We start from the raw sequence: 12,472 nt of genomic DNA on the forward strand, positions 1-12,472 counted from the left end.
TTGGCTAAGAAATGGGGTGAGTCTAAGATTTCCTCCTGGGTGGATTCTGTGCGAAAAAATAAAAAATTCTGCAACAAAAAATTAAAATTCTGCGCACACATTTTCTGAATTCTGCAAAATTCTGCACATTTATTTTTCAAATAACACAATATTTTTTTGCAAATTCTTCTGCATTTCAGTGCAATCCAGTCCCTGGCAACTTGACACTGCTGGCAGAAGAGCCAATTGCTGGCAGATGAGCCAAGCTGGCAGGGGCTGCTGCAGTTGTTGCTAACCTCTCCACCTGAGTATCCCTGCTCACTGTCTCTCTTACATGATATCAGACATATGCTTTCTCTCACATGCCTTCTGTCACACACATGTTCTGTCTCCCCACATACAACTCTCTCACACACCCCCCCCCCCCCCGCCTGCACATATAGGCTCCCAGGTAGACACCTACTCACTGGCTCACAACAAACACAAGGGCTCAAACACACTCACAGAGCCAGGGCCTGGGTCTCTTCATTAGCCCCTCTCTTTCCCCCTCTCCCCTTCTTTCTCTCTTTCTCTGTCCCCCTTCCCCTCTGTTCCCCATCCTTCTCTCTCTCCTTCTCCTTGCTTGCTTACCTCGAGCCGTCGTGTCTTGCTGCGATACAATGCCCCCACTCTCCGTGCACCACCTGACTTCCCCTCCCTTCTCTCTCTCCCTCTTCTCCTCCTCTCTTTTTCCACCTTCTTTCTCTTTCCCCCTTCCCCTTCTCTCTTTCCCCCTCCCCTCTGTTCCCCTCCCTTCTCTCTCTCCCTCTTTTCCTCCTTGCTGCTTGCTCCTCGAGCCGCCAGTGCCGTGCTGCGATGCCTCCACTCTCCGTGCACCACCTGACGTCACTGTCCCGGCTTGGCCGCTGTCCGTGCGCAGCATGCTTCCAGTTCTTTTTTATCCATTTCTGGCGAGGGCAGCGAGGGAGGATCTGTGCAGTGGCGCTAAAATCTGCGGGAACTGCGGCGAGGGAAGAAATCTGCAAGGTGAGGGAGGAAATCTGCACGAAGGAGGAATTCTGTGCAAATTCTGCATTCCGCAGTAATGCAGAATTCCCCCAGCAGTAAAGGCTCCAAAACTTCCTGGAATTATTAGAAAGGGAATGGTGAATAAAACGGAAAATGTCATAATGCCTCTATATCGCTCCATGGTGAGATCGCACCTTGAATACTGTGTACAATTCTGGTCGCCGCATCTCAAAAAAGATATAGTTGCGATGGAGAAGGTACAGAGAAGGGCGACCAAAATGATAATGATTTAGTCTTTCCTCCCCTATGAGGAAAGACTAAAGAGGTTAGGGCTTTTCAGCTTGGAAAAGAGACGGCTGAGGGGGGATATGATAGAGGTGTTTAAAATCATGAGAGGTCTAGAACGGGTAGATGTGAATCGGTTTTTTACTCTTTCGGATAGTAGAAAGACTAGGGGGCACTCCATGAAGTTAGCATGGGGCACATTTAAAACTAATTGGAGAAAGTTCTTTTTCACTCAGCGCACAATTAAACTCTGGAATTTGTTGCCAGAGGATGTGGTTAGTGCAGTTAGTATAGCTGTGTTTAAAAAAGGATTGGATAAGTTCTTGGAGGAGAAGTCCATTACCTGCTATTAATTAAGTTGACTTAGATAATAACCACCGCTGTTACTGGCAACGATAACATGGAATAGACTTAGTTTTTGGGTACTTGCCAGATTCTTGTGGCCTGGATTGGCCACTGTTGGAAGCAGGATGCTGGGCTTGATGGACCCTTGGTCTGATCCAGTATGGCATGTTCTTATGTTCCTGAGGATAAGTCTAAATGGACTTTTCAGAGAGCTCCAACTAGAACTTGTTTTAGAGATTCTAGGCGTTTTATAATGAGTAGGACTCCGGTGCCTCAGCAAGACCTTTCCTTCAACAGGTTCCAGTCCTTTAAGAGGTGGCAAAGGTGGAAGCACGGGAGCTGTCTTTGGGTCTAGAACCTCCCAATGAACATTTCCGGACTCAATCTCCAGAGTATTTTGGATAGGCAGCCTCATTTCTGCTTTTTACTGGAGTCCAGTGGGTCCTGGATATTGTAAGAGAGGACTGTTCACTTGAATTTGCCCATCCTATTTCATGTACATTTATGGTTTCTCCTTGTATCTACACTGCCAAGAGAACAGTGGCTCGAAGTACATTGGAGTAGCTGTGCCATGTAGGGATAGTTGTTTCCGTCCATCTTTCACAGAAGGGTCAAGGAAGATATTCCATTTATTTTGTGCTTCCCAAAAAGGAAAATACATTTTACCCCATTCTGGACTTGAAGTAAGTCAACAAGGCACTGAAGGTTACTGATGGTTGTGATGAGATGGTGAATTTTTTATTTACTTGTATTTGACACAGGCTTATTTGCATATTCCCATATGGGAGGAACATTAGCATTATCTACAGTTAGCTATCCTGGAAGGTTATTTCCAGTTTCAAGCTCTTCCATTTGGTCTGGTAAATAAATAATGGCTCCAAGGACCTTTTCCATTTATGTAATTGCACTATTTGAGGCACTGTTGTTGTTATTATGTAAACCGTTTTGATTTGTAATCCTGTTACAAGAAATTCGGTATATAAAACTGTTAAATAAATAAATAAATTGTAATGGTGGTAATGGTAGTGGCTGTGACTCTTCGAAGAAAAGGAATTTTGGTCTACCCATATTTGAACGATTTGTTAATACGAGCCATATCTGAATTGGAGAGCAAAGAGACTACTATCAGAATGGTATTGCTATTACAAGACCTGAGCTGGGTGGTCAGCCTGGCCAAGAACAAGTTAGTCCCCTCTTAGCATTTAGAGTACACGGGAGCACGCTTCAGCACGTTGAAGGGCTGTGTTTACAAGACAGAAGAGAGGATTTTCAAACTTCAGGCTCATGTGAGAGGCTTGTTAGTGATGCAGAGGCCTAGGTTCTGGGGTCCAAAGCATCAGCATTGGACATTGTTTCATTGGTAAAAGCTCATATGAGACCTCTTGAGAGTGCTCTGCTTTGCAAATGGTTGCCCCAGTTCCAGTTCTTTTCCCTTCAGCTCCCTTTGTAGGAAGAGACCAGGTCCAGTCTGGCATGATGGCTGATTTCCAATAATCTGGAAATGGGGGTGGATTGATGACAGTAACCACCAATTCCAGTCTCTTTGGTTGGGGAGCACATTGTTAGAGATGGGTGACTGGAGGACGTGGTCTCCCCTGGAGGACATGTGGTCTATCAAACACCTGGAAACAAGGGTGATAAAGTTGGCTGTAATGCGCTTTGCTCCTCTTCTCCAAGGTCCAGCTGTTTGTGTTCTCTTGGACAGTGCTACTGCAGTAGCATATGTGAATCATCAGGGAGAAACCAGGAGTCTTCAAGTATCAGCTGAAGTGGATCAGCTAATAATCCACTCCACTCCTTTATATTTTCCACTCCTGCCACATGAGCTCTCAGCAGCTCATGTGGCAGGAGTGGAAAATATAAAGTTGGACATCCTAAGTTGGAACACTTTGGATCCAGGCAAATGATCCATATCAGAAAAAAGCTCTCTCACAGATTGTGAAGTAGTGGGGAAGACCAGTGATGGATTTGATAGCCACCAACAAAAATTCCAAGGCAGCAAAAGTTTTCAGCCACAGGAAGTTGTTGGGGTCAGCTGGTCTGGATGCTCTCATTTAGGAATGGCTGACTCTAGTTCTGCAGGGAGTGGAAAGACATTGAGGACCTATGATTATGGTAGAACCCAATTGGCCCAGATAACTTTGATATGTATATCTGAAGAAACTACTGGTTGGAGAGCCCCTGTTATTGCTTCAGTCCAAAGGGCTGTTGGTTCAGGGGCTGGTTCTTTAAAAAGGTCCAGATTGGTTTTATCTTATGGCTTGGCTCTTGAGAGGGCTTCTCTGATTAAGAAAGATTACTCTGAGTGTGTTGTGTTTACCCTTTTAAGAGCAAGACAAAATTTCTATGCCCCTTGTATATGTGAGGGTCCGGAGAGTGTTTGAAACATGGTGTGAGAAGCAGAGGCTGTTGGTGAGGAAAGCTTTCTTAGTAGATGTCTTGACCTTTTTGGAGTAAGGCTTGGAGAAAGGCCTGGTGTTGAATTAATTGATGGTCCAAATGGCATCCATTGCTTGTTAGAGGTTGTCTGTCTGGTAAGCTGTTGGCTTCACATCTGGTTATTTCAGGAATTTTGAAGAGAGCCAAACATATTCATCATCCTAGAATAATTCTTGTTCCTTCTTGGGATCTAAATTAAGTCCTTAGGTGTCTTTATGAATTGCCTTTTGAACATTTGAGGGAGGCTTTAGTAAAAGATCTTACTCTGAATGTGGTTTTTCTGGTGGTCCGTTTTTCAGCCAGAAGGATTTCGGATTTGCAGGCTTAGTCCTGTAGGGAGCCCTTTTTAAGGTTTTCAGATGAGGTAGTGTCTATTTGCACAGTTCGTTCCTTCCTTCCTAAGGTGGTTTCTTAGTTTCACCTGGATCAGTCAGTGGTGGTTCTTCATTCCTTTAGGAGGGAGGATTATCAGCAAGGCTATGCCCTACTTCATTATTTGGATGTGCAAAGAGTTTTGCTTAGGTATCTCTTTGTGCTTTTTGCATAAGCATCTTCCAGGGCTTCAGTTGGAAGATGAATTGAGTTCCTTTACCTAAGGGACTGCAGGCTCATTCTACCAGAGCCCTGGTAGTATCCTGGGCTGAGCTCTATTTGGTCTCTCCAATGGAAATTTGTAAAGCAGCTATGTGAACTTCCTTATACTCCTTTACAAAGCATTACCACCTTGATGTCTTAACCAGGGAGAAGACTTCTTTTGACTCAGGGGTATTGATGGCAGGCCTGACAATTTTTCACTCTTCCGAGGATAGCTTGGGTACATCCCACTTGTTTGGACTGGTCTGGCTGGATGAAAAGAGAGGGAACATTTTATCTTACCTGATAATTTCCTTTCCTTGAATCCTGCCAGACCAATTCAGGACCCACCCTCCCTTACTGCCAGAATATTTATTTTCCCAAATTCAATGCTTTCTTAGGGTATGGGTACCCCTAATTCAGATTCTGTACAGATTATATGCAATGCTGTTGATCTAGTTTCTTGATTTTTTTCTTTCTTATTCTGTATTTCCTTGTTCTGGTTAGCAACTTTGAATTTTCCTTGGAAGCCCCTGGTTGGTTGTGATGAGAGTTTTTTTTATCGTAGCTTGTTACAGTGAATACTGGCAGGCTTAAGCAGCATGGGGGCCTTATAAAGTCTGATGTCATAAGCCTGTTGTTCTCTTCTTCCATCTGCTAGTAGGGGAGTGTAAACCCACTGGTCTGGCTGGATTTGAGTAAAAGAAATTATCAGGTATGTAAAAATTTCACCATTATGGGCAAAGTCTGATTTTAATGATCGGCTGGTGCAGAGCTGTAAAACCTATTTTGTAGAAACATGTTTTCCCTAGATGGATGTTTTGATTATAAACCACACTAGAAGCCCGATTTTCAAAAGCATTCACACTCATAAAATGTTCTTTTATGCATATAAATGAGCTTTTAGAAAATTGCCCCTGGGCTGTACGTGCAAAAATACATGCGGAAGCAATTTCATGTGTACTTTTATGTGTACTTGAAAAAGCTGTTCCCAGGGGTGGAGTTGAGGGGGGAGAGGGGGCTGGCAAACCATTTATGCCTATACTTTCCGTTTCAAAAGCATGTCTATAAAATGTACATATACACATTTATGCCTGCTCCCAATGTGTGCACATAGGCCTCGCTGGGTTCCACGTATATCTGCTGACCTTACACATGTAAATCCACTTAGACAGTCCTGGCTGAAATTGTGCACTTTCTACATGTAGACTTCAGCGCTGTATGGGCTGTTATAAAATTACTCTCCCTGTGTACCTAGCATGTCCTTTAAAATAGTGACTTGAAGGCATCTTTCACTCCCTCAGGAGTTTGTTTCAATGCCCTCCAAGGACCAAGGTAGGTCTATACCACTTTGGCCATCTTCTCCCTTCTGTGCTGATTTGTAATTGAGATCCTTTACATAACCTGACCCCCCCAGTCTTTCAGCCTTCCTTAGCCCCTAATGTCCCCTTATATTAGTACCTTTTCTGACATTTGGACTAGTGCACAGGCGTGCTCATTTTGCCTCCGGCCTCTGTGTTCTCTCTGAAAAGTTGCCACATCTGGAGGAATGCTTGTAGATGTCCGAAAGCTTATGTTACAAAATCAAATCACACTGGGGAACATGAGGTGCTTTAATAAGGCACCAATATGGATAATATTGCCCTGTTTCTGCAGAACACTTACTGCTGTTGGCCTGGGCATGGCCCATAGATGTGTGGGTGACAATATGTCTGTGTCAGAATACCACATAATATTCATAATATGTGTTGTTTCTTACCTGACTTCCTTCATTACACCTTCTGTAGAGGCTGAATTTCTCTGTTCCCTGTTCCACTTTTTTCTTCCTACTCCAATCCAAAGTTCCAGCTCCCCTTTCATTTCCAACAGTAACCTTTTGATTTATTTTTCTACTTTTTCTCTAGACCTCAGGATGAACCAATGGAAGAAGAGGAGTCAATGAACCTATGACCTGTGACACCATGACCTTATGCTGTGATGGACAGAAAAAACAGTCTGAAGTGCTTCTTTTCCCTGAGCACATGTGTGCTCATTTTCACATTCCCCTCACTTTGCGTCTTGCCCGTTCACTGCACTGAGGTTCACTTATGAATTTTGAATCGTTGCACGAGATGTGGCCTTCCAGGAGCGCATCTGGCACCATTCCTTGACCTTTGTCCCAAGTGCCTGAACAGTGTTTCACTTCACAGGATCATGGAATAGGAATTGTATTCTACCAAACCTTCACGCTTCTGTCCTTGAGACATTCCAATCTTGGGGTGTTCCTGAACCCACAAAATGACTTCTAGGAGAACAGAATGCAGCAATTGAAGATGCCTGTGAACCAGATGATTGAAGACCTGGAAATTGTACAGAACAAAATGGTCATTCCCCAACCTTCCAAGAATCATTCCTTCTCCTGAAAAAAAACTCTTTACTTGGGTGTTGAAGAACATTTTTTCTGAGTCAGATTCTGTGGGGCTGCAAAGAGACCTCATAACCAAACAAGGTTGTTAGAAATGTAAAATAAAAGCATCCTAGGATTGAATTAGTCAAGGCATGTACTCTTAAGGACTAGATTCTTATTGATGTATTAGTTACCACTGAGAGGTTTACTGCCATCTCCAAATGCCTTCACTCAGAGAGGCCTTGATTTAATGAGAAGGTCCTAAGACTGGTCTTGATGGCTTCAGCTTCTAGACTCTGCCTCTCCCTAGAAAACTTTATGCGTGCAGAGTCTTTTTAAGAGTCCAGCAGAAGGTTGAAGAACACACCGAGCTTAACACTTGAAGTGCCCAAGTGCCTGCAATATCCACAAATGCATGGATGGGTGGGGCGCTGAACTTTCACAGTCTATTCTCTCGCCTTAACGGTAACCACTAGTCTTGCAAAAATCCTACAGTGATGCCCGTGGTTGGGTTTAAGTTTGCACTATGTTTGGCTCCCATACTCAAACAAAATAAGAACACTTTTTTACTTCAGGAATACATCAGTCATTTTAATGGGCAGATGAAAATCTCATGCAAGTTTTAGAACACAGACACATTTTTCGGCCTGGTACAGCAGGCATAAATGCTGCCCTTCAAAGAGCATCTGGCTGCCTCTTGTTGCCAGATACTGAAATTCTGCATTTGGATCAATGCCAGGAGAATGGGGTGGGCTCATTTTGCTCAGAACTTTTATCTCGTTTTTATTAAAACAGCATACTTTTGTGGTGTTTTTCCTTTTCCTGTCAACCATTTTTACAACAAATTATTAAAAGAACAAAAAGCTGAAAGAACCTCTAAAGTTGAGAAGTGGCATGGACAGCCTGAGGAATATGCTGTAGCATCTGAAAGGACATGAATGATGGAGCTTATGTTCTAATCTTGGGTCACCAGCTTTAGGTCTGAGCAATGGTGGGAACCTATTCATGGGCTAAGAAGAGAAACAATTGGTGAATTATCCCACAGAAGAGACCAACCCCCACTTCTTGAAACACACTTACACTCCTTTTAAAGAGCAAGACCTGTAGTTTTGTAAATAAAGTAGGTATTTTATTTTTTAATTGCTTTTTTTTTTCTTTTTTTTTTTTTTAACTCAGACCTGTACAGCAGGGCTGCTTATGAACTTGATGCATTACTTTGTAGCTTGGATGGACCATCTCCTTCAATGACCCATGCAGCGCTGTATACACCTCCTAAAAACAAGGATAAAACAAGGATTGATGTAATGCCTAAGTATGCAGCACAGCTTCAGGGGGGGCTATGCACTGTGTACCCTAGGGGATTTGGGGTAGTCTGAGAAAGTGCAGAATGATCCTTTGCTGCATTTGCTGTATACATGACCCTACAGGCATCCTAAACTGGACCCCGGAGCAATGTACAATTTGGTGGGGATTTGTTGGAGGGGGAGGGTGATGGAGAGGAGGGATGGAGGGCAGGGGAACAATTTTTTTTGGGGGGGTGGGGGTGTCGGAACAGATGGCAGGATTTAAGCACAATACATGTCTGAGAAATCTCCAGGCAAACTTATTCTATGCAAATAGTGGTTGGTTTCGTTTTGGGGGGTTTTTTTCCCCATCTCTCACCATATCATCTTGGAAACCTTCCTTTGTCTTCAAAAACTGTTTGCTTGGAATTTAACTTCTGGTTTTGTGTAGAAGAAAAGTCTATATACTTATATATAAGTATATATATAAATATATATTTTATATATATATATATTACGATTTTGTAAAAAAAAAAATAAAATAAAAATTGGAACAGTAACTGTTTTATTTGCCTTAAACTGCACAATAAAGGACCAAAAACCACACAGTTCTGTATATACAGTACTGTATGTATATGTGTGAGTTATTTATCAGAACACCAATTTCCAGATAAACTATATGCACCCATGCCACAAATCCTCTTAAAAGCATGCGAAAAGGGGCGTTTTATGTAATCTGTCGATTAGTCTGTATTTAATGTTTTCTTATATTTCTAGAACATGTAAAGAGGTCAACATTTCTTGATATAGAGAATTTTTAGTGATGTTTTTCATACTCAACCTTTGTTAAAGGAAGGTTCACTTATATGTGCCAAGGAGCTTCTGGAAAAGGGAGGCAGGGCGATTTTCTCATGGGGGACCTTCAGCAGTGTGAGAATATGGGCATCCCTCGGGGATGTGAGAGGGTGACTTTCTTTTTAATGAGGCGGTCAGCCCTGGATTTGTCAATAGGCACACTAGAGGCCTTGTGCCTAGGGGGGGCAGAAATCTGGGGGGGCCAGCAGGATGGGAGGTGGGAAGCCTGCAGCAGACAGAGCAAAGGGGGATCGTTTTTGAGAGGTTAGGAGGAGCTGAATGGAGATCATTGGAGTGAGGGGAGGGGGCATATGTGTCTGAGAGAGTTTGTGTATATGTCAGATTGGGTGGATGGTTAGAGAGAAGTGATACGAGGAAGGAGAAGGACTGAAGCATGGTAAGGACACCTTCCACCTTTAAAACCCCCCCAACCCCCCCCGTATCTTTTTCCCATATCCTGGAACTCATTCCCTGAACCTCTCCTCTCCCTCCCCTTCCTCCAGCCCAGTATCCTCCCTGTCCCTAGTCCTGTCACCTTTTCTTCACCCTATTCCTTATCCACCTCCCTTCTTCCCATCCCTGGTCCTCTCCTCTTACCTGAGATGTCCTCACCGTACTGATACTTGAGATCTTTTCTTCATCCAATAAAAAGAAAATAAATTAGAGACACAAGGAAGTCTGGAAAACTATGTAATATAGTATAAAAGATAGAAATGTTTTCTTTGGAATTTTCTAATTTTTGCCATTGAATAGCCTGAGCTGCTGCAGAAAACTGTGGGACTCTGCTTTAGATCTTCTGCTCCCTGTTGTCCAACCTTGGTTTGGAGAGGGAGGAAGCACAGGGGGCGACAGCACCAAGAGTGCCTAGAGGTGATAAAATGTTAAATCTATCATTGGAGATGGTTACTGAGAAGGGGAATAGCTTCATTGCCTTATCACGAAGGTGGTACTGAGACACTAGAACTGTTGGGAGTTCTGCTAACTCAGCCAATCAAAAGCCACCAAGCATACAATTATTAAAAGAGATAAGGCAACAAAATGAAATATATATTTTTCCCCTTTTTAATGCATGTTTGCTCAAGTAACATAATAACCACTGCTAGGATAACAATACATTATAAATATAATGGTCTAGGTCCAACCTGGAATGTAGGTAGCCTCCATGATAACATTTTTTTTTTTTTTTGCCAAGATCAGGAAATATTGTCTGCCCAACTATAACAATCCAACTGTGCAGCCTGCACACTCAATACCTTGTGTGCTGCAGGTGTGATTTCATGTAAGTTTACACTTCTACAGCGCCACTCGATGCGCAGCACTATACAAAAAACATGTAAGACAGTTCCTGCTCAGTAGAGCTTACAATCTAATCAAGTCAAACACAGGGAAAAAGAGATTTGGGAATTTAATTTATTAGGACAATGGCTAAAAAAATGTTGGGTTATTAGATAGCATTGTGCCCAAAGGTACAGGTTCAACCACTAGTAGCTTTGTTTTTATCTTCAGCTTAAGAAAGGCATGACCAGAAATCATCCGGTTCCTGGATCTGGGAATGCTGAATGATCAGGGACTCTGGAAGGGAATCCCAGGAATCTCATGTGGGTGACACCTATTAACCAGGTTCAGATTGTATGTTTACCAATATCCTGTTGGAACTGTCATGTGTGGGCCATGGCCCAAGGACTGTCCCAACAATGCCTGGGCTGTGGGGAGAGAAGAAGAGTTTGTAAGCAGAAAAACTTCAGGATAAAAAGAATAATTCATTTTCATCCAGTTAGCCCGGTCCGGACAAGTGAGTTGTGGATATATAGAGCAACAGACTTGCTGATGTCACTCCTTATATACCTCCATGCTGACACAAGCCTTGCCAGTAGGCTGGGTGAACAGAAAAATTCTGATGTGCAGCTCCTGAGATGACAGATGAATTCTTCCTCCTTCAATTGAGCCTGACCCTAAACTGAAGAGTATGTGTGATTGGCAGCTCCTGAGGTGACAGCATCAGGTTTCCTCCCTCAGTGGAGCCCCACCGGAGACCAGAGAGCTATTGGTGTGAGTACTTGGTTTCTTCTCTCTCCTTCCCCCTCCTGCTCTACTCTCGAGTATTCAGAGCCAATTCAGGTCCAAAGCCTTGTGCTTCCTCCTTCAGTGGTGTACTCCAGAACCAAGGGGACTCATAAAAAGATTTTCCACACTCTTCCTCCTTCCTTGCTTTCAAGATATCTTTGCTGCTTTCTCTTTAAAGTCTGGATAGAGTAAAGTTATTTTTTTTTTGTTTTGTTTTTTTTTAAAGGGGAATGCTGGCTGTTCAGCAGCCAGCGGTTTGTGGCAATTGGAGAGCGAGCTGCCCTCTGTTTGGGCAGTAGGTGAAGCCTGCACGTGTACCTGGTTTGGGCATTTTGGACTGTAGGCAGCGCTTGAGGTGGGAGTGATGGCAGCACAGGGGCATGTAAAGCCCACAGTCTGCTGCTGGCTTAATGCAGTGCCTTTGAAGGTGGGTCTGAATGCTGCCAGGGGGGGGGTATGGGGTAGGTAAGTCGTCCCAGCCTTTCAGCAGGCGTTCTGCTACCAGCAGAATTGGCTTTTTTCCCGCCAGGCTACAGGTAATGGTTGGTGACACAAGCGGCCATTTTAAAATCACATGAAAACGGCAGGTGCTGTCTGAGGTGTCCCTTTGTGAATTTGTTGGGGACGATTTAGTTTATTTCCATGGTGGCCCTAAAGGGGGTGAGGTCCTTTTGTCCCACCCTGGACCTGATATGGTCTCTGACCTCTTGAAGGTAGCCTGCTTTAGGGTGGAAACCTTAAGATTGGTACTCGGGGTGGCTCACAATGGGGAGTTTCTGACTGCTTTGGATCTAGTGGGTGGGTGTTTATTTTCATTTTCCAGTCTGGAAGGATCACCGGCTTTTCCTCAGATTTGTGGTGATTTGGTCGGCATTTTCGGTTTCAAGTGTTACCCTTTTGGTTATCAACAGAACCGAGAATCTTCTCCAAGGTGATGATGGTATTGGCTGCAATAATGCACAAAGAAGGATTTTTGCTATACCTTTCTTTACAGAGAGGGTGATGGATGTGTGGAACAGCCTCTCAGTGGAAGAGGTGGAGACAAAAACAGTTTTGGAATTCAGGAAAGCATGAGATAAATATACAGGGGATCTCTAAGGAAATGATAAGAATTATAATGCTAAATTAATTGGATGGATGGGCAGACTGGATGGGCCATAAGGTCATTTTCTAGTCTACTGCCATGTTTCTCTATTTTTATATTTCTTCTTTAGATAATTGGCTGATTAAAGTCCTTTCAGGATAGCTTTCCTCT

At 43.4% G+C, this 12,472-nt stretch overlaps 1 protein-coding gene across 8 annotated transcripts in view; it reads left to right on the top strand.

Moving 5' to 3' along the window:
• HDAC7 (histone deacetylase 7) overlaps window positions 1-8,920 on the top strand; it is a 360,128-nt gene extending 351,208 nt beyond the window's left edge. For all 8 annotated transcript variants that reach the window (XM_029595103.1, XM_029595106.1, XM_029595102.1 and 5 more), the window contains one exon: window positions 6,534-8,920. In XM_029595103.1, coding sequence (XP_029450963.1) covers window positions 6,534-6,579 — 46 coding nt within the window. In that variant the 3' untranslated portion in view covers window positions 6,580-8,920. The remainder of the gene's footprint in view (window positions 1-6,533) is intronic.
• The last annotated feature ends 3,552 nt before the right edge of the window (window positions 8,921-12,472 follow it).

Source organism: Rhinatrema bivittatum, chromosome 3, assembly GCF_901001135.1.
Source record: "Rhinatrema bivittatum chromosome 3, aRhiBiv1.1, whole genome shotgun sequence".
Classification (NCBI taxonomy): domain Eukaryota; kingdom Metazoa; phylum Chordata; class Amphibia; order Gymnophiona; family Rhinatrematidae; genus Rhinatrema; species Rhinatrema bivittatum.